The sequence below is a fragment of the Mustela erminea genome, chromosome 8, assembly GCF_009829155.1.
Source record: "Mustela erminea isolate mMusErm1 chromosome 8, mMusErm1.Pri, whole genome shotgun sequence".
In the NCBI taxonomy this organism is placed as follows: domain Eukaryota; kingdom Metazoa; phylum Chordata; class Mammalia; order Carnivora; family Mustelidae; genus Mustela; species Mustela erminea.
The window spans coordinates 62,557,622-62,580,577 of record NC_045621.1 but is presented as its reverse complement, the minus strand read 5'-3'; the positions used below and the strand labels follow the sequence as shown (position 1 = coordinate 62,580,577).

At 34.7% G+C, this 22,956-nt stretch overlaps 2 protein-coding genes across 6 annotated transcripts in view; one reads left to right on the top strand and one right to left on the bottom strand.

The window, feature by feature from the left end:
* Positions 1-22,956, top strand: part of SCN7A (sodium voltage-gated channel alpha subunit 7) — a 93,759-nt gene that overhangs the window by 25,217 nt on the left and 45,586 nt on the right. For all 5 annotated transcript variants that reach the window (XM_032355842.1, XM_032355839.1, XM_032355841.1 and 2 more), the window contains exons 5-10: positions 46-174; positions 1,793-1,887; positions 9,537-9,743; positions 12,894-12,963; positions 14,376-14,517; positions 19,322-19,528. In XM_032355842.1, coding sequence (XP_032211733.1) covers positions 46-174; positions 1,793-1,887; positions 9,537-9,743; positions 12,894-12,963; positions 14,376-14,517; positions 19,322-19,528 — 850 coding nt within the window. The remainder of the gene's footprint in view (positions 1-45; positions 175-1,792; positions 1,888-9,536; positions 9,744-12,893; positions 12,964-14,375; positions 14,518-19,321; positions 19,529-22,956) is intronic.
* Positions 5,327-6,511, bottom strand: LOC116597721 (L-lactate dehydrogenase B chain-like). The gene has a single exon (XM_032355843.1). It carries the CDS (start codon positions 6,453-6,455, stop codon positions 5,451-5,453), a length of 1,005 nt encoding a protein of 334 aa, XP_032211734.1. The 5' UTR covers positions 6,456-6,511; the 3' UTR covers positions 5,327-5,450.

Sequence of the window (22,956 nt, the reverse complement as noted above, 5' to 3'; positions counted from 1 at the left end):
TGCATTATTCTCACTTTTAACGTTTATATGAAAAACTTTCTGCAGGAATATTTTGCTTGGAATTTACACATTTGAAATACTTGTAAAACTCATTGCAAGAGGCATCTGGGCAGAACCTTTTTATTTCTTTGGTGATCCATGGAACTGGCTTGATTTCAGTGTAACTTTGTTTGAGTGAGTATTTCTTCAAATTGCAAACATCTTAATACCTTGTTAAGTAAGCTTTTCAGAAAGAAACATCAGCATTTACAAAGTTTTCTCCTTGTAAAAATTCTGCAAACAAAGAATATTTCATAATTGTAGCCATAATGACTCTCAGGCAGCTCCAACTGAACTAGCCCTCAGAATGTGCAATAAAAATGAAAGGAATTGGATATTATCTGTTTTCTATCTGAGGCGAAACAACAGAGGTTAAATTTTAGAATTTTAAGTGATGATTTTCAGTGCTAAGAAAGTCTCTTGGAGACTTACAAGAAGATCTGAATATGTTTGATTTTATCTCCAACCTACATTTTGTTTAGCTACATTATTTAAGACCAGTAAACACTAGATAACAGAATATCTTACACACACACTCATGCACATACAGACACATGTTTTCAAGAATGTTTCATTAAATTCTAATGATTTACGTGAGTATTTTTTCAGTGTTTCTATTTGGTGTACTCTGTTCTATGGCTAAGGAAATGATCACTGGCTCCAAACTCCTGTTAAATAGAATTTAAAATGATATTCCATTTTTAGGTTTGGGGCTGATTTAAAACAACAAATAATCTTCATAAAGCACATAATCAGTGTCTGCCCTGTGGTAAGCAATAAAAAATAGTAGCTAATATCATTGAAATTATTATCACTACTACTGATTACTACTATTATCATGCTGTTGCCTTTGCTGGTAGCTAATACTTAGCTAACACAGTTATTACGTAACCCCATGTGTCAGGTGCTAAGCCATGCTCTTTACATCTATGAGTTGTTTAATCACCACAAAAAGCCTCAGCATTAGGAATCATTATCCCCACTTTAATTTGAAGAAACTGAGGCAAGAAGGAATCAGTAATTTTTCCATGTCACACAGCTAGTAACTTGGGAGCATGGATTTGTAGATGAGCATTCTGGCTACAGTCTGTGCCCTTAACCACTCTACTCCCTGCCTTCTGCTATCTTCACCATCGTCAACCCCATCATGATCATCTTCATCATGATCATCAGAAGAAACTTAAGTACTTAATCTCATTGCTTAAAAAACTATGGATTTTTCCAATTTTTAACTACCTCTTTACTGATTAGATAACAAAATATTTATGAACATAATATAGGGTATTTGGTATAGAATGATGACTAATCACAGTGTCAAGCTTTTATAAACAGTCATAATTTGTTTGTGGGTTAATATTTACCTAGCTACCTTACACTGTAGCAATCTTTGTCTTCCAATCAATAAAGCAACTATTTGTGAAATGGAACAATGAGAGCAAGGGAAACGTTTGGATATATGGTTTTAAAAATGTTTTTTTTTTTTAATTTTTTATTTTTTATAAACATATGTTTTTATCCCCAGGGGTACAGGTCTGTGAATCACCAGGTTTACACACTTCACAGCACTCACCAAAGCACATACCCTCCCCAGTGTCCATAATCCCACCCCCTTCTCCCAAACCCCCTCCCCCCAGCAACCCTCAGATTGTTTTGTGAGATTAAGAGTCACTTATGGTTTTAAATAGTATAAAAAGTCAGTGATAAGCAGCCTAGACTTAGTATGACTTCTAATAATTCTAATTTAATCCCACAGGCACATAACAAGATATTTACTTCTTGGCTCAAATACTATAATATTTAGTATTTCAAGAAATTTGAGAATTTTGAAAATTATTCCCCTAAACCAAGGTAAGAAATGGCATTTAGTTCTTGTCTTCATTTTTATTTATGTTCTACCCTGTATTCTTTTGAACTCGCCTGTTAACTGCTTGGAGAAATACTAAATTGAACAGTGTTTCATCTTTGAAGTCAATGAATTATCTGATCTGTAAGTTTATGTCAGTCACTCCAGGAAAGCAAAAAAAAAAAAAAAAAAATCACATTTGACTGTTATTTATTTGAGATGGATTCAATTCTTAATGATAAAATAAAGAAATTAACCAAATTATATTATTTTCTATTTTTTCTTATTTATCCTTGCCTCTTAAATATGAACTTACAAAATTGTCCTTAGACTTCTGAGAGAGATAGCAATCTAGACAGGTAGCTAATATGCCTTTTTTTCTTCACTGTATCTAAAAACCAGTTGAAATGAACAAAGTAATATAAAATAAGATAAATTCCATTTTGCTCTGAGTGCTTGGATAGTTTGCATTCACATGCCACAGAGTTAAAGGAGGTTCTGCTAAATAAGGTAGAGCTGTGAACACATTGATGGAAGATGCTAATTTACAGCTCCCGTTCCTGAAGATATCCTAGAGAAGCCCATCAACAGCTTTTAATTTGTGTTAAGAATGAATGAAAACAATCCAGTATGAAACAACTCCATTAGTGTTTTGGCTGCTGAGTCAGCAGTATGAAATAGGTGGGCCAATAAACCCAGAGGCAAGTGTGCTAATACCAAAAATGAGATCTACAGATGATTTTTGTCCATTGGAATACCATGAAGACGGCCAGATATATGCATGCTATACACTTGGAGTCTAGATTGGGCAAAACAGTAAAAAAATTAGAGAGTGTGTTGATGGATGATACATAGCCCCGTGGATATATTAAAACACTGAACTGTACACATTAAATGTGTGAATTGTATGATTTATGAATTATAGCTCGATAGAGCTGTTTAACAAAAATGGATTGGCAGCTTCACCAAACCCAGTGAAGAAGGTGGCAGTGATAGGAATTCCCACAGTTCTACCTCCCTTACTACTCTCCACAAATTACTAGAACATAAAATTGCATCAACTGTGTCTTCATCTTAGGCTCAGAGGTAAAGATTATAGAAGAAATCAGGTGAATCTAAATTAATACAAGAACAACATATCTTAGCACACTTAGAAACACACAGGCTGATAGAAATTTCTCTTTTTCCAAGGGAGAAAATAATCAACAGAAATACCAGCAGTATAGAGCATATGAAAGTATTTTGCAATACCAAAAGAGACACATGCTATTTAAGAAAATAAAAATAATCCTCTTTTTTCTTTAAAAAAATATGTCCTAAGGAATAGGAGCAAGCATAAGAAGTCATCCTTTTTGTAGTGCCTTCAAGATTTTATTTATTTATTTATTTATTTATTTATTTATTTATTTACTTCTTTATTTATGAGAAGGCACAAGTTGGGGGAGAATCAAAGTGGGAAAGAATCTCATGCAGACTGCACTGATCTCCACATGGGGCTTCATCCCACGACACTGAGATCATAACCGTGAGATCTTGACCTGAGCAGAAGCCAAGAGTCCATGCTTAACTGATTGAGCTACCCAGGTGCTCCTTTTGTGAAGAAAACCTGGACCTAAGCAAAAGGTGAAAATGATATAATAAAATAGACAAAAGTACTTATTAGGCAAAAAAAGTGTTAATACCCAGGACAACTGTGTGATGTGGTCAGTTAAGCATCTGACTCTTGGTTTTAGCTCAGGATGATCTAAGGATCTAAGGATCATGAGCTCCGTGCTCTGCGGGGAGTCTATTTGAGCTTCTCCCTCTCCCTCTGCCCCTCCCCCTGCTGCTCTCTCTCTTTCTCTTTCTAAAACAAAAATAAATAAATAAATATTTTAAAAATTTATATTAACCTTGTTGAGTATTTTATGGTAATAGATGCATTAAAATATGGTACTATCTCTTTAGTATTTGGCATAGTAAAAAAAAAAAACAGTTGTGTAAGGAGAAACTAGAGAAATTCTATATTAATACAATAGAACAAAAATGGATGGGTTATAGAAAAAGAGAAAACTAAGTTCCACCTTATGGATAGTTGGTGACCCCAAAAAAGAGACCAGAATAAATGTAAAAGATAAATCATTCAAAAATACACTAGAACATTTAAAAAAAAATTTTAACTTGAGATTTTTGTCACAAATGGAGAAGGTTCATTTTATAGTAGACAAAAAAACTAAAAGATACACTTAGATATATTATAACATTTTTTTAAATTGAAGCTTTAAAAAATAAGTATATTATAAAAATCCTATGAAAAGACAATGAAAAATTACCTATGAAAAGGTTATTTTTAGACCTTTTGATAATACTGAAAATGAATAGGCAGTGGAATTTGAGCTTGGGCAAGGTGTAGGCAGGAAGATTATGACACTAGTGTTCTATACCTGTCTGTCATCTAGATGTGAAGCTGATAGGAAGATATTCACAGCCAAGCAAGAGTTCTGAAGTTTTATGTATGTATCTCTCCTGAACAACTGGTATGAAAAAAAATACTCAACAATGGGAAGATTTAATATCAGAACTAATCATAGTGAACTCTGAAATCATTTCAACACAGAATGAATTCCAAATTACTGATAGTATGCAAAACAGAATGCAAATATTACAACCCAAATTAATAACAGACATTCCTAAACTAGAAGCATGTTTTGTGTTTCAGAAAACTTTGAAATAGATAACAAAATTGTTTTAGAAAACTAGTGATTTTTAACATTAAAATCTAAATTAATTTGGATGAATTCTCACATCTACCCACCAGCATTCTTTTTTTTTTTTTAGATTTTGTTTGTTTATTTATTTATTTATTTATTAAGATTTTATTTATTTATTTGACAGACAGCGATTACAAGTAGGCAGAGAGGCAGGCAGAGAGAGAGAGGAGGAAGCAGGCTCCCTGCTGAGCAGAGAGCCTGATGCGGGGCTTGATCCCAGGACCCTGAGATCATGACCAGAGCCAAAGGCAGAGGCTTTAACCCACTGAGCCACCCAGCATTCTTGCATGATAACTACCAGCTGTAGTTGAGGAACAGCTACTCCTTTAAGTCAGGCATATTCATCCAGGTCCCCTCTGCTCCCCTTTTGCATGAATTTGTGTTTCCTGACAAGCCATTGTAAGGATTTGAATGTTAACCTTTCCTGTAAATTATGAAAAATAATATGTAATGGAAAATACACAAATTGAGCCCTTTACTTGGTCAGAAGTACTAAATTATATTAACAAAAACTGAGAAGGGGGAATAGAGAGATGTGAGAAAGTAAATGTGGTTATTTCTTTATCTTACATTGTGGAACTATAGTACATAAAGTTTTTTTTTTGTTGTTGTTGTTTTTTTAACTACAATAGTTAATTTTATTTGTTCAAGGGCTCATATTGCAAGCATTGAACCAAGCACGGGCTTGATTCTGTGAGCCCAGATTCACATATTTAGGAAGATAAAAGCAAACTGCGATCCATGTATATGGATGAAAACTAACGGCTCACAGTTAATCACATTGCAGTTTTAAATTTCTACAGCCTAGAAGCCAGGAGTCACAGATCTTTTAGGTCCTTCTGGATGTCCCACAAGGTATCTGCACTTTTCTTGAGCTGAGCAACTTCATCATCTTTCAGCTTCTGGTTGATCACACTGGTTAAGCCCCGAGCGTTCAGGATACAAGGAAGGCTCAGGAAGACTTCGTTCTCAATGCCATACATCCCCTTCACCATTGTTGACACTGGATGAATCCTGGATAGATTTTTCAACATGGATTCAATGAGATCAGCCACACTTAATCCAATAGCCCAGTTGGTATATCCTTTTAGCTTGATGACTTCATAGGCACTTTCCACCACCATTTTATGCACTTCCTTCCAATTTTCACTGTCGTTGTCTGTTCCCATATCTGGATTCAGTTCCTGAAGAGAAATGCCTGCCACATTCACTCCACTCCACACAGCCACACTTGAATCACCATGTTCTCCCAAAATCCATCCATGGCAGCTGCTGGGATGAATGCCAAGTTTTTCAGCCATAAGATAGCGAAATCTTGCAGAATCCAGATTACACCCACTTCTGATCACACGGTGCTTGGGTAGTCCACTTAGTTTCCAGGTAACGTATGTGAGAATATCCACTGGGTTGGAAACCACAATTATGATACAATCAGGACTGTACTTGACTATCTGCGGAATAATGAATTTGAAGACATTAACATTCCTCTGCACCAGATTGAGCCGGCTCTCTCCCTCCTGCTGGCGGACTCCCGCAGTCACCACCACAATCTTAGAATTGGTAGTCACAGAGTAATCTTTATCTGCCACTATTTTAGGTGTCTGAAGAAATAAGCTCCCATGCTGCAGATCCATCATTTCTCCTTTGAGTTTATCTTCCAAAACATCCACAAGGGCAAGTTCATCAGCCAGGGACTTTCCCAGAATGCTGATGGCACAGGCCATACCAACTTGTCCAACACCCACTACAGTAATCTTATTGTTTGGGACGGCTGCATCTTCTTCTGCAACTGGTGCAATCAGTTTTTCCTTAAGAGTTGCCATTGTGCCCCGAGAGAACCCGCTTGGAGGAGCCGGCGCAGAAGACAATGTTCGCTGCTGCGCCTATAGTACATAAAGTTTTATTTTTGCTATAGAGGTTACAAGTTTGTTCCAATAAGAACTTAAGTTTGATACATTTCTCAAAATATATTTTACCTTAAATACTAGAGGAAAAAGGAGAAAAAGTAAAGTTTATTTTTAAAAGATAAGACACATAAGGGAAATATATAAATCAAAAAACAAAATGGTAAAGTCATATCCAAAAATAAAGGCAGTTTATGAAAATAAATACAATTGGATTAAATTTTTCTGTCAAGATGTATAACTTTAATATTAAATCTTAAGTAAATCAAACTCCACAAAAGATATACCTAAACTAAAGCAAAATGAAAGCTTAAAAATAAAAAGAATGGGAGCTTGATTATGTGTGTATGTATGTCTATATATAGGTGTGTGTATGTATATCACATTTTCACATGCATATATTTTTATTTAAGAATTGTTCTAAAACAATTCCAATAGGGGTAGCTGGGTGGCTCAGTCTTTTAAGCATCCAACTCTTGATTTCAGCCCAGGTCATGATCTCATGAACGTGAGATAGAGCCCCACATGCATCTGGCTCCAAGCTCAGTGGGGAGTCTGCTTGAGATTCTCTCCCTGTCCCCTGCTCCTCCCCAGCAGTTTACACACACACTCTCTCTCCTTCTCTCACATAAATAAATAAATATTTAAAAATAATAATTCTAGCAAAACATTGTGAAAAAACTTTTCAATAGACAAAAATTTACAGAGAACTAAAACTAATATAACACTGTGTGTTAATTATACTTCAATTAAAAAAATATAGAAGAACTCATGACAGTTGCCAAATGACAAGTACATATAAAATATACATGTTTTGAAGTTCATTATAATAATCATAGAAACTACAAAGTAAAGTGATCCCATTTTTCTTCTAATAAATTGGCAACAAAGTTTTTTAAATATCCCAGTTTTAATGAAGGCTTGACTGTGTATTTATATCTTTAGTTTATATATTGGTTCAACATCTCTTAAAAACAAATTGAACATAAATGTATCAATACATATAATATGATACAGAAATTCTATTTTTAATGTAATATTTTAAAAAAAGACTTGGATATAACAAAATAAAATAAATAGTATAACTCCAAGTGGCAAAATAAGCTATAAACAAGTATTTCCATATGATAGCAATTAAATTTATATATTTATCTAGATATCACATTTCTTTAACTACAGGAATAGCTTTATTTCAACCTTATTTTAATGTACTCAAAAAAGCCAATCATCGGAGGAGGTCACTGAAAAATAGATTCTCAGGGCACCTAGGTGGCTCAGTCAGTCAAGCATCTGCCTCTTGACTCACCTCAGGTCTTGATCTCAGAATTGTGAGTTTGGACCCCACACACTTAAAAACTTAAAAAAAAAAAAAAGATTTTCAGTTCTCACAATAATATATGAAGCGGGTATTATTAGCCACATTTTAAAGATACTAAAACAGAAGCATAGTAATATTGACAGAATCACAGCATTAGTACATTCTTATCCACTGTTAAGCTGAACAGTTATTAGGATCCTAAATATAAACAGACCAACAAATAAGAAGAGCAAGGGAAGAAAGAGAAGGAAGGAGGAAAGGTTAATACTAGTTTTACTGATGAAGTTACATTATTTACATTATTTTTGTTGTTTGTTTCTTTTTTTTATGTTTCCAGAATTGAGCTTTTAAAAAACATTGAATTGCCATTGACACCCAATGTTACATTAATTTTAGGTGATTCTACCCGTCTGTCTGTTTTGCCATGCTCACAAGTGTAACTAACACTATCAACATGCAATGCTCTTACAATACCACTGACTATCCCCCATGCTGTACCTTTCATCCCATGACTTATTCTTTCCAGTACTGGAAGTCTGTACCTCTCACTGCCCTTCACTCGTTTTGTCCATGACTCTGCTCTGGCAACCACCAATTTGTTCTTTATTTATGATGCTGTTTATGATCTTTTTGTTTGTTCATTGGTTTACTTTTTAGATCCTACATATAAATGAAATCATATGGCATTTGTCTATGTCTGTCTGACTTACTTCACTTAGCACAATATACTCTAGATCCATGTTGTCGCAAATGGTAAAACTTTGTTCTTTTTTATGTATGAATTATATCCTATTACATATGTAAATGACATTTCTTTATTCATTCATCTGTGAGTGGACACTTAGGTTGCTTCCATATATTGGCTGTTGTAAAAAATGCTGCAACTAACATAGGGGTGCATATATCTTTTTGGATAAATCTTTTCTTTGGATAAATACCCAAGAGTGTAATTACTGCATTTTATGGTAATTCTATTTTTAATTTTTTGAGGAACCTCCATCCTGTGTTCTACAGTAGCTGCACCAATTTACATTTTCACGAGCAGTGCATGAGGATTTCTTGAGCAGGTTTTATTTAATAAATAAAAAAATTAGTTCCTGAAGTAAAAAGACAGCTTTAAGGCTGAATTCTCAATTAGTAAATGTTCTAATGTAAATACAGTCTGCAGATACCACAGTTGTGTGTTATTCTCATTCTTAATTCAAATTTGTACATGTTTTGTTTAATCAGCTCCAAAAATTGAATTCTTAAAAAGTTAGTGAAAGAATAGTATAAAATACTGCTATTTCAAACTATTTCTTGTTTCAACAACATTTGCAACCTATTTTGATTTATAACTCTATACTTATGCTTATATACGGTGGTGGTTGGTATGAAAAGCAGTAACCAAGAGAAAAGTCTTGTTCTTTATAGCAAAGAAAAACAAATAATTAATTTTAAAATTTGTGCCTGGATTATTTTAACAAGTGTAATAAGCTAGCAATAATATAGAAACCTTAAAGTTCATATTTTTATTTATTTTTTATTCATTTTACTTATTAGATGTAGATAATGGATGATTTAGATTAGGAAACACAAGCTGTTGATTTCAGCCGAGTATGCATTTACCATGGAGGAATTGTGCTAACAGCTGCTTTACTAAGATATTTTACTTTATCAAAAACAAACTTTTTTCTTTTTAGGTCTGAAGTCTTTCACAGGGATCCTCATCCACTGCTTGAAGAAACTTACTGGGGTCATTTCCCTAACTCTGTTTTTTCTGACTGTATTTTCTTTAATTGGGATGGGGCTCTTCATGGGCAACCTGAAGCATAAGTGTTTGCGATGGCCCCAAGAAAACGAAACTTCAACCCTGCACAACAGAACTGAAAATCCATATTATATGCGAGGTAAGAATCACTTGCCATCTATGTCAAAAAAGTTAAAATTTTTCTCTGCAACAGAGCAGACTTCACAGCAGTGTTGAACACTCAACTTCGGAACGAACTTGCAAATGCTCTAACTATGCTCAAGTTTACATGCTTTTTGAAAGTTCACATGTTGCCACTTAGCTTTTACCAAAGACCTGCATGAGTACTTGTTTTCAGTAACCAAAGGAAATCTGAAGATGATTTTTGCTTTTACGAAAAAGACTAAGAGTAAAAATAGCATTCAGGGTTTGCTTTGCAGCAAGCCATTATAAAGGTAGCCTGCATCCCCACAGGGAGAACAGCACCACCAGAGCGCCTTCTCCTGGAATCACGCGCAGCCTCCCAGCATCAAGCCAACATAGCTTTAAATTGAGACAAACCTGTGCTTTGTCTATTAGCAAGATGTGTCCTAATGTATCAGAAAAGCTGAAGAGAGGTTATATTTGGGGCCTGGGAATGCCCACAAATTTTTTCCCTATAAACTAATGATAATTACTTCTTTGCCTTATGCCTTTCCCTTCACAAAAGGTTTCATTAGGAATGTTCTACTTTTGGATGGCGGAGGAAACCTGTGCTGATTTGGGTCAGTTTCATTTATCAGAATTGCAATTCAAAGTTCCAATCTTCAGATAGTTCAGTGAGGAAGACCCAAGTTTGAAATTGTTAAGTTTTGCAAATTTTATCCTTTAAAAAATAAATATAACCAGAGTCTTTTTTTTTTTTTTTTTGACAGATCACAAGTAGGCAGAGAGGCAGACAGAGAGAGAGGAGGAGGCAGGCTCCCTGCTGAACAGAGAGCCCAATGTGAGGCTTGATCCCAGGACGCTGGGATCATGACGTGAGCCGAAGGCAAGGCTTTAACCACTGAGCCACCCAGGCGCCCCTAACCAGAGTCTTATTTGCAGTTTTATCAAAATAAAATCCTCATAATACTACCTTTCTTCAATAAAGTTGTTTATTTAAAATATAAATTTAAGTCTACTCATCAGAAATTTTAAAATGACCCTGTAAATAAAAAATAGACTACATTATAGAAATTCTCACTATTGTTGGATTTCAGTTACTGCTGCCTATTTTAAATGTTTTGAGTTATCTTTTGGTAAATAATAAACATACTTCAGGCAAATAGTAATAATGCCAGAATAAATATTGCTTTGCTCCTATATATATATAAGTAACACATATGTCTGATCACATATCTTCACCGTAACCCTGCAGAGAAGTGAATGAGCCTGCTTACAAACAGAAAAAATGGAAGTTCAGAGAAATTCAGTGAATGTTCCAGTGGAACAACAACAACTCAGTGATAAAACTAGGATTCTAACCATCCCAATCTGGCTTTGAAATCCATTCCTTCTCCACCGGGTTATACTCTCTTACTGGATTTTTCACTCATATTAAAATTATCAGGTCTTTCTGAAAGGGTTTAGAAAAATATAAAAGCATATTTTTAAACCAATAAAAGTAAATTGTTGTTAAATCTTATGTAATCCCCTACATTAATTTTATTTGTATTTGGATATAATAAGTTCCAAAACAAATCTTAATGAATTTTACTCCTTATTTTACCCCATAATATCATTATGCTGCAAGTAATACAAAATTATTGGTATATGAGTATGTGAAATATTTCCTTATTATGTGTGTCTATCTCATGGTCTTCATTCTAGTGGTGAGGGCAACAGAAAATGGATGTTAAATCTTAGATTCCAATTGAAATACTCTTGAAATACTCTTTGGTTTCTTTAGTTACAACAAAAAATATACAAATTATATAAAAAATAAACAATTTTTACTACTTCACAATAATGAAATAGTTCAATATAGTGAATACCAATAGTTATTGCTGGAAAAAAATCCAGGTTCTTTTCATCTTAAAGAGTAAGTTATATTATAAAGAAATCACTTTTTTAAGTTTGTCCAATTTTAGTCATTCCATTTCCTCTAAAAACATGTTAAAACTTGCTGAAAATATTATATTTATAAAATTTTATTTAACCTAATTGCCATGTCAAAGTCCTTTTATTTTAGAACAATATTTGGGACAGTCCTCAACTACTAATGTTGAATTTCATTTGGATTTTGACTGCCATTTAAAAGGCTTGACCAGTGGTTCCTAACTATGATTTAAAACTTCTTCTAGGGGCACCTGGGTGGCTCAGTGGGTTAAAGCCTCTGCCTTCCACTCAGGTCATGATCCCAGAGTCCTGGGATCGAGCCTCACATCGGGCTCTCTGCTCCAAGGGGAGCCTGCTTCTCCCTCTCTCTCTGCCTGCCTCTCTGCCTATTTGTAATCTCTGTCTGTCAAATAAATAAATAAAATCTTAAAAAAAAACTTCTAACATTATTTTAGGTAAAGTTAAAGTGACATCATTTGGCATTGTAGTAATTCAGTTTTGTGTGTGTACATATGTATATATATATAATTTTATATATACACACATACATTCAGGACTGATCTCATGTGTTGGAGCTGTGATTTGAGTTCAGAACCTAAAATCAATACTTCTAAGCATGTATGTTCCCAACCCTGGTAGTTCATATCTGTAAATACACAATTTACATATTGAATGACAGCAGATAAGGATACCTGAATAAATCCTATGGGCTATGATTCAGATTAGTTGGGATTATGGTTAGATTAAATGACACCAGGGTGAGTAACTGGCACTGGATGCTCAATATAGAAAAATAAGCTTCAACATGGGAAGAGAATGGATTTTAAATGCAGAGACAGAAATATGGTCTCATGTTAAGGAAGATCATTAGGAATAAAGCCTGGAAGAAAAGGTCTCAGCTTTCACTTTGGTCTTGGGAATTTTCCTTCAGGGTTCTGGTCATAAGTGACTGGTTAATATTTGCTTCCCAGAACTCTAGTTTTGAAAGTGATTCTCCTCTTTTTATGCTGGGTTTTGTTTCTTTTGGGGCAGTGTAGTAGGTAGATTGCCAGACATCTTTTGGTCTGTGCATCACATGTTAGGACAATCTTGTAGATAAGAAAGGGTGGGCTATATATTCCTACCTTTTCAGTATAGAGAGAGATGTTCATATTCTATGCAGATCTAAATGGATATCAGATATGCTCTTCACTCAAAATTAGATAGCAGAATATAATTTCCTATTTTGCAGAAACAGAAAACTTTTATTATTTGGAAGGAGAAAGATATGCTCTCCTTTGTGGCAACAGAACAGATGCTGGGTAAGTGGTGTTAATGTTCTTGTATCAGTCAGTTTCATAGATCCATAGTATTTATTGAATGATTAATGCTTTGGCTGATGTTTATCATTTGATTACATTATCTCATTTTGTCATTAAAACCATGCTGAGAAATATACAACACGGAATACTATTACCCTGATTTTACAGGAAAAAGCAATAAACAGACTACTTCAATGATTTATTCAAGGTCATGAAGTGAATAAATGGCAAGGCTGGGACTTAAATAAGGATCTGATTTTTTGTTTTCTGTGTACCCCAGAGCTAGTGGGAATTATCAAGAGAGATGATATAATCTTTTCTTGGTCCAAAAGCCTTTGAAGAGAAGAAATAGGAAATATATGCTGTTATTTCATTTATTTTATGGCTTGTATATATTTTATGACAAAATTTACATTAATAAAAAGTTTATTGCTCTTATAAATAGTATTTATAAATAACTATTCAATGATATGATAAGTTTTACTGTCATATAATTTCCAATGAAGAGAAAAGAAAGTAGAAATATAGAGAAATACAGTGCTTCTCAGCAGTACTAGCACTTTCCTGTAATTCCTTATGTCACTTCCATCAGCTGGAAATGATATGGTACCCATATCATTTCTTAGGCTTTAGGGCTCAGATTAACAAAAGTCATATGGGGGTAAAGGAGCATGAATTATGTAGTTTATATATTCACTTGATTTAGACATTTTGTCGCTTGCTCAACGCTGCCCAGCACAAATACATTTTAAACCTCTCTTTGCATCACATTTGTTAACTATTAAAAGTCCAAAACAAGTCACATGGCCAAAGCCAGAATAACATTGGAGGAAACTACACAGGGTATGGATGGAGGGAAGCATGATTTATGTGGCCACAACTATAATAACGAATCATAATATTCAAGCCCCCAGAAGATAAAGTACGAAGACTCCATCAAAGGAAGTAAGATAAATCTTTAATCTGATCTTTCTACCATTGTGCAAATGCTGATTATAACTTATCAATGTGGAAGTGTTTTCTCACCCTTAAATAATGGGACCCAAGGGCTTAAGCCTTAAGGTGAGACATTTGAAAATTAAACCCTCAATGACTGAAGCTTTGTTTTCTGACGGTTATTCCCATTATGTATGCTTTCATCTTGATGCTGATAGCAAAGAAAACTTCAACAAGGCTTGGCAAAAAACCATTGGTGAGACCCCTTTTCCTTTTAGATTAATTAACACTGTTCACTTGTATTAACTTAAAATCTACCTCATTTGCAGCTTTTTCACTGGGCTTTGTTTAGACTGTTCCCTGTGGAAGAAAGAACTCTTCATTATTCATAGGCGGATATTCTGTATTTATGATTTGGCCTGTAATCTAAAAGTCACTTAAGAGTAAGCAATTTCTCTTCTCTTTGTCTTCTTTAGTCAATGTCCTGAAGGCTATGTGTGTGTGAAAGCTGGCACAAATCCTGATTATGGCTTCACAAATTTTGACACTTTTGGCTGGGCCTTACTTGCCCTGTTTCGGTTAATGACGCAGGATTACCCTGAAGCACTTTATCATCAGGTAAGAACAGAATCTACATGGCACAAAAAATGATATCATGTCCCTACCTTCTAAAATAATGGTAAGATGTACCAAAATTTATTAAATTTCTATGGGGAGAAGAATTTGAGGACAGAAGAAAAGAGAGTCAGAATTACTGAAAGTCAAACTGTATGCTAACTCTGTGCCCAAGTCTGTGCCTTTATGTATATCATATTTAATCTTTGAAACAATCCTGCAAGACCTATCGGTATCTGCTAAGATCAGAGTGGTTGGGTAACCTCTCCAAAGTTACAACACATGTATCTTCTAGAGATCACTGCTCTGCTGTATGATATCACACATTTGATATTAACTGAGTAAAGAACATTGGTAAGTACTGCCTCTTCAGTCAAAAAATTTGCACCTGGGACGCCTCGGTGGCTCAGTTGGTTAAGCGGCTGCCTTCAGCTCAGGTCATGATCCCAGCGTCCTGAGATGGAGTCCCACATGGAACTCCTTGCTCAGCAGGGAGCCTGCTTTTCCCTCTGCCTCTGCCCCACTATGTCTGCCTGAGCTCGCTCGCTCGCTCTCTGACAAATAAATAAATAAAATCTTTAAAAAAAAAATTTTAACCTATGAGATTAACATGTATTAAGAAATTTTTTTTACTTTTTAAATTTTTTTTTTAAGGATTTTATTTGTTTGAGAGACAGAGATGACAAGTACGCAGAGAAGCAGGGAGAGAGAGAGGAGGAAGCAGGCTCCCTGCTGAGCAGAGAGCCTGATGCGGGGCTCGACCCGAGGACTCTGAGACCATGACCTGAGCCGAAGGCAGAGACTTTAACCCACTGAGCCACCCAGGCACCCCAAGAAATTTTTTATTTAATGTCTACAATGTGTATTTCACTTCAATTCTTCTATTGCTTCTCATTCCCCTTTAATATTTAATCCTGCTCTGATTATAACAGAAGGCTTGCTGTTCTGAGACTTGAAATCCAAATTCTGAGAGTCTCTCTTTGTAACTGATGATTTATGTGCCATATTTTCTTAGAAAGTTAAAATACACATTAGAATGGTGACTTCGTTTTTCTAAGAGAATTTTCATCACAGTGAAATATGCAAAGTTAGTTTAACAACATAGTTAATATCAAAGTATATTAGATAAAATAAATTACTTTAAATTTTCAAAGTATGTATAGTTGAAGGAGAACACTCTCTTTTTTTAAAACATATACATACATTCCATACTTTTTATGATTGGATAGATAAATTATGAGGGGTGTGTGTGTGTGTGTGTAATAACCTCTATAGGCCATTAATAATGATTGGACTTTTAGCACAAATGTTCATGTTATGTTATTAAATAAAAGTCAAGTAAAGTAAATAGTCAGTACAATTATACTTCTATAAAAGAAATACATGAAAATATTAAAATGACTTTTTAAATTGCAAAGTATATTTTTCTGATTTTGTAACATGAATATTTATTTATATTGTTATTTTCCAAACTTTGACAAGTATCAGTACCTCTTCCACAACACTAGGGACTTCTTATTTCTAAAATCATCTTATCACATTATCCTACTTCTAAAATCCTTCAGAAGTTCTGCATTCCCATAGGATGAAGTTCAAAGTCCAAATGGATGGTCTATAGTGCTCTTTAAAATCTAGTTTCTGGGGGCACCTGGGTGGCTCAGTGGGTTAAAGCCTCTGCCTTTGGCTCAGGTCATGATCCTAGGATCCTGGGATCGAGCCCTGAATCGGGCTCTCTGCTCTGCGGAGAGCCTGCTTACCCCTCTCTCTCTGCCTGCGTCTCTCTGCCTACTTGTGATCTCTGTAAAATAAATAAATAAAATATTAAAAAAAAAAGATCTAGTTTCTGCATACTTCTCCAGATGTATTTTCTAATAATATTCCAATATATATTCTGCTTTATTTGAGTATAGAAGAGGCTTTCTGTTTCCTAAGTGAGCTTTTCCCATAATTTCTTGTTTCAATGTATGTTGTACCCTAAGCCTAAATTCAAGTTTCATTCTACCTTCAGTCTCATACCTCAAATTCATACCTTAAACCCAGAAGAAATCTTGAGCTTTTCCCCCAACTCTCCTTTCATAGCTAGGCAAGTCCTACACCAAAATACCATGTAACTGTACAACTGCCTCTAATTGTGGTTATTTTATTTGTTTGTTTATTTTTGAGAGAGAGAGAGAGAGAGAGTGAGTGGATGCACACATGTACCTGAGAGGACAAGGGGAGGGACAGAGAGAGAGAGAATCCTAAGCAGTCTCCGTACCCAGCATGGAGGTCCACATGGGGCTTGAACCTTGAGGGCTCAAGCCTGAGATCATTACCTGAGCTGAAATCAAGAGTCAGATGCCTAATGGACTGAGCCCCCAGGCCTCCCTGATTGTGGTTACTTTAATTGCTTGTTCAGTAGTTTCTCCCACTAGTAGATACGCTACCTGAGAAGGGTTCTTTTTATCTCAATTTAATTGTTCTATCCTCAGTATCAAACACATAGAAATGCTTAATGAAATTTTAATAAGCAAAAATATGAGTATTTATAGATCGTATCACTTTATATAATGTTTTCTGTTTTTGGGGTTACAGCCCTCAAAGTACGTTAGCTAATTTTCTTGTTAGGATTGGTTTAAAGGAAATCCTTTCCCACTGCTAGTGAAATGAAACATCAGTGTGGGAGTGCCCTGGTGGAGTCCACATGGGACTTTCATCAGTATTGCACTCTTGTTATTGACTAGTGTGTAGAGATGGTTTTCTTTGATTTGGACTGGATTTGTGCTCTCAGCATTGCCCCACACTGAACTGACCACGGCTAGGGAAATTCAGCAATTATTCCCAAAGAGTGTAGTCTATGTTTTAGAGAATACAATTCTCTATTCATTCAACAAATATTTATTTGATCCAAGCACTCTTTGATACACCCAGGGTACAGAAATGAACAAAACAAAATATCAGTCCTAATGGACATAAACAAAATGTTATTTCTAACAATAGATAACCTTCACTGCATATTTGCCAGAGGCTAAATGCATCTTCACGTGCACTATTTCATTTACTTTTCGTAACACTCCTAGGCTTTGGGTGCCATAATTATCCCAATTTGAAACTAAAATATACTAGAACTAGAATGTGTATACTTTTCCATCATAATAAAAGTGTATACTTTTATCCTCCAGCCAGTTTCATATACTAGAAAGAGCAAAAGTTTTGGATTCAGGCCTTTCTCCAATGCTGTGAGAGTTTTGACATGTCATTTTGCCCAATTTTCATCTTTCTTCTGTATATTGGAAATAGTAAATACCACATAAATGTGCTACACAGAATTAATGATACAATAAGCAAAGTATTTATTTATTTATTTTTCTTTTTTTTCTTTTTTTTTTTTTTTAATTTCCAGCATAACAGTATTCATTATTTTTGCACCACACCCCGTGCTCCATGCAATCCGTGCCCTCTATAATACCCACCACCTGGTACCCCAACCACCCACCCCCCGTCCCTTCAAAACCCTCAGATTGTTTTTCAGAGTCCATAAGATTTTATTTATTCACTTGACAGAGAGATCACAAATAGGCAGAGAGGCAGGCAGAGAGAGAGGGGGAAGCAGGCTCCCCGCTGAGCAGAGAGCCCAATGCGGGGCTCAATCCCAGGACACTGAGATCATGACCTGAGCTGAAGGCAGAGGCTTAACCCACTGAGCCACCCAGGCACCCTAAGCAAAGTATTTATTAATGTGCAAGGCCTGCAGTGTATCCCATGGTGTTCATTCTTGAATCTACTACTGTAGATGATAGCTAGTTCTGTGGGAAAACTATTTAACCAAATCCTAAATAGGTGACTCTTTAAGAAATAAGGTTTATTAAAAATGCTTATAATGATAAATATAGGTTAATAAATTATTTTTGATTAAATGTTAGAACTTATTAACCTGTAAAACATTTTTAACTTTGTTGTATCAATATAATATTTTCTGTAAATAATACTTATCTATTGATTCAAGTGGATGCATAAAAATTAACACTAACCTCATCTGGGTTTTTTTGGATTTTGTTTATATACTTATAGTCAACAATAATAAATCAGTGGTCTGTATTACTTACATAGTGGACTGTACCAATTACTTATAATTTTTAAAATTTTAAATTCTCTCATCTATCTTAGGTAATTATTATGAAATAAAAGCTAGTCAATGCTTAGTTTTGAATCTAAAATCTTTGTTTTTTTCTATCCATAAATGACTTTAATAAGTGAATTATATGACCTTCTCATGTGATTTGTCTGAATGTTCTTCACCAAAGCAGATACTCTGATATAGAAAATTTTTGTTTCCCACCTCTTTGAATAGATCTAAGCTTGTCCCTTGTTATGATGTTTTTCATAGAGTAATGAGAAGATGAAACTAATCTCTAAACCTTCGTTCTCTGACTTTTATTAAGCTTCATATATTTAAAGATTCTACTGTAAAGGAAATAGTCTTTACTTTAGACTGTCCAGCTTTCTTAATTGAGAAATGACAATTCTTTCCTTCCAATATGTTTCTTTGTTAGTGAAGACCTAAAAGCCAGATGCTCACTCTAATTTAATTCAATTACTAAATTCTTTGATTTTTGTACCATGCATTTTGTACCTTATATATATCTAAAATTGAAGGGCTTTTCTCTTATTTCTCCAAGTAGAGCCAGTAAAACTGTCCTGTGATTACATTCCACATACAACTAAATTATTTTCATTAACAAAATGTGATTTTTTCATTTTAAAATAGGAAATTATAGGAAGACAAATAACATTTTCCTCTTTTGTCTTGTTTTCCAACTCTTCTTAGATCCTTTATGCTTCTGGGAAGGTCTACATGATATTTTTTGTTGTGATAAGCTTTTGGTTTGCTTTTTACATAGCAAGTTTGTTCTTGGGCATACTTGCTATGTCCTATGAAGAAGAAAAGCGGAAAGCTGCTGAAAAAACTAAGAAGATTGAGCCAAAATTTCAGCAGACTTCAAAAGAACTTCAAGAAGGAGACAAAGCAGTTGAGGTATGAATTTTTCTTAATGCTTCATAGAATCAAAGAATTTGAGCTATTTCCTCAAGATCTTGGAGTATATTGCTTTCTAATGGTGCTCAGTACTGTGTGTTGTACATGGTAAAAATATTACCCCATGATCTTGATAAGTGGGCTCACTTTTGCTACAAAACATTGTTTCTTCAGTGCACCATGGCAAGAGTGACCAAGAGCTTTAAATATTTCTTTAAGACAGATAAATTTTTGTTCCAAAATGTATATTACTACTGCTGATAAATGATGGATATATTATTTTTCAAATTTGACTTCTCTGAATGCAGGTTTAGTTTATTAATCCAAACTTGCGTCTGATAGTTCATCAGAATTAACTGGAAAATTTCAGTATTCAACTCAAAAGTGATACTGTCTTCCATAATTTAGAAATCATGAAGTACTAAAATCATAGATAAAAATTACAGTACTGAAATTGTAAAAAGAGCAAACAAATGTACTCACTGGCTTTCTAGCTCTTTCAGGAGGAAATGCACTATACATCTTGATATAAAGAATTATTTTATCCATGGAATAACCAAATCCACGATAGTAAAACTTAATAAGTTTAACTCTAATTTTCAATTATTTAATGTGGCTTTTGAGTTTATTTTCAGATTTTTAGCTCTATAGCAAAAGATTCAGTCTATGAATCTAAAAGTATTGACAGAAGTAACATTAAAGAAGTTGTAGAAATTATCTTTAAAAAATCAAAATTGTGCCGTAAGTGTACTAAGGGAAGAGGACCCAGGAAAGCAACCACAAGTAGCTTTCTTATATTCAATCTCAGACTTCTTTCTCCACTGGGGAGGAAGAGGTTTAGCTTAGTTTCCTAACACCCCTAGCTGGAGCTGTTGAGGTATATGGTGGGCAGGAGTCAAGTGGCCTGGGGTAGGATACATTCCTTGCCTCTTCCAGGTGTTGCTCCCTTCCCCTGCATTGTAAGGACCCTTTTGCCTGGGAGCTTGGTCTTTGGAGAGCTCTGGGCCCAAAGTGGCCATGGTCAAGTTGAATTCTCCTTGACTGGAGTGGCTTAGTTACAGGACTTCACTTGGGAGGAGGTGTCATACCCTGCCTCCTTTTCCATTCTTTTAGATTTGTTACGATTTTGCACTCTCAACACCTGCTTATAAAGGTTGTCTACACTGGAAAAAAAAGAAACAACTTGATGGCAAAAGGGCAGATTCAGGGAGCAGACAAAGGATAGAAAAGAGCTATACTAACACCCTGTCATATGAAGAGGGTAAAAAGAGATGGGGAAAAGTTAAGAGCTAAGATACACTCTGGCACTAAGTAGAATGCGTAATAAGGCTGGCTAAGAGATTTATTAATATCAAAGGTAACTTCTGGGTCAAAAGGGGGTAAAATGTTAACTTCTCTCTATATAAAACTATTAAGTCATCATCAATAAAGACGCTCTAGAAAAGTAGTTCTACTAAAAATGTGGGAACTGAAGAACAGAATGTAAGATCATACCAGATTCAAGTTATTGATAGATACTGTGTCTACATGGTTCATAACATGCATACCACTGAAACAAGAAGCAATTATAGACAGTATGAAGAAAACATGTATAAAAAGAAGCTATTGAGTGTAGCCATTATATCATCCATGAGGAAGTCACAGAAAAGATTACAAAAGATTTCTGTCTCTAGAAATGAATGTGGGGTCCTTCTGATTGAATGATTATGGTCTGAATGGTATTCAAATGTGTAATTTGTTTTGAAGTGGTTTTTCAAATGTCAAGGACTACACACAAATGTATCCAAGAGCACAATACTTCTCTTATGCCAAGATGAGATGCCCTATTAACTCTGCTTAGGAAGAACTTGTATTACTTCCCAATTTCTTAATATCTCCATTCATTTGGCTGGTTTGGGTCACATGAAGCCTTTCTGGTTTTAATTAAAATCTTTCAATTGTAAAGGATTTCTTTTCCTGGAAGAACACTAGAACATTTTGTCATGAAAAACTTTTTTAGGAAGTAAAAGCGAAGGTCATTTTCACAAGATTTACTTTCTTTTCCTTTTTTATGTATACATAAGAAAATGCTGGAAAGAGAATTTAAAATGGAACATACTTGAGGACCCTATAGGTGACTGATCTGATTTAAGACTAATCAGATTCTAATTCTCATGTTGGAATTACTGGGAGATTACTTAGATGCTTCATATTCTCACCTTGTAGGAAAGCAGTAGATCACATTGGCTAAAAGCACAGTTTGCAGTCAGATAAATATAGATTTCAGTCTGTTTTAGCCACTTAATAGATGTATGATATTTGCCAAGTCTGTTAACTTTTCTGAACTTCAACTTCTTTGTCTGCAAGATGTATATAATTGTAGTATCTGTCTCATGTTGATGCGAGATTCAAATGAAATAAATTCTTGTAAAGCAGTTGGCAGTGCTTAGAGTATACTGAGCAACTGAAAAAAAATGTTAATTGCTAATTATAGGAAACACAAGAAGGCACAGCAGTACCTAATGGATTATACTCCATCAACATAAAACTCTTAAGTCTTTGACACTATCCCCCTTTTCGGGGCAATTAAAATAATAATAACAATAATAGTAATAATAGTATATAATGTTTATTGAGTGTCAACTATGTTCCACACATATGATAAGCATCTTCATGATCTTCAAATTTTATCTTCATTGAAGAGTTCTGTTGGAAAGTTTGACCTGTATTTATTGGTGTCTGATTTCTCAACACTTTACTTCATTTTTTGCCACTTTATTTTCCTGGAGGCTCAATGCTGAAACTATATTATTCCATCAATTGCACAGTTGGCAGATGAAACTTTCTTAAGAATTGCCAGTCATGGGGCACCTGGGTGGCTTATGGGTTAAGCCTCTGCCTTCGGCTCAGGTGATGATTTCTGGGTCCTGGGATTGAACCCTGCATCCTGGCTCTCTGCTCAGTGGGGAGCCTGGTTCCTCCTCTGTCTGCCTGCCTCTCTGCCTACTTGTGATTTCCCTCTCTCTCTGTCAAATAAATAAAATCTTAAAAAAAAAAAAATTGCCAGTCGCTGTCCAAACCTCAAGAAGAGAATCAGATATACACAACTGTAAGAATATAAATATTTTTAAAAACATTTTCCCATCTAAAATGATATCCTTATAGCTCATCTATCTAATCAAATAAAACATTATTGACAATCTACTATATGCTAGGCATTATACTAAGCTTTGGAGATTTTAAAAGGTTAATAAATACAAATATAGCATCTATCTATAGGTAATGGTCTAATGGGGAGATAGACCATAAAATTATCATACACATAAAATTGTACCTCTCTGACTACCACACATTATGTGTTTCCTGAAGTTATGGGATGGGAGACATAAAACACCACATACAATATATTCTTGCCATAATCTGAGCTAAGCCTAGTAAGCCTCTAGATC

Bases quoted from the DNA above. Each gene is read 5' to 3' on its own strand.
- LOC116597721 (XM_032355843.1), bottom strand. From the start codon at position 6,455: ATGGCAACTCTTAAGGAAAAACTGATTGCACCAGTTGCAGAAGAAGAT.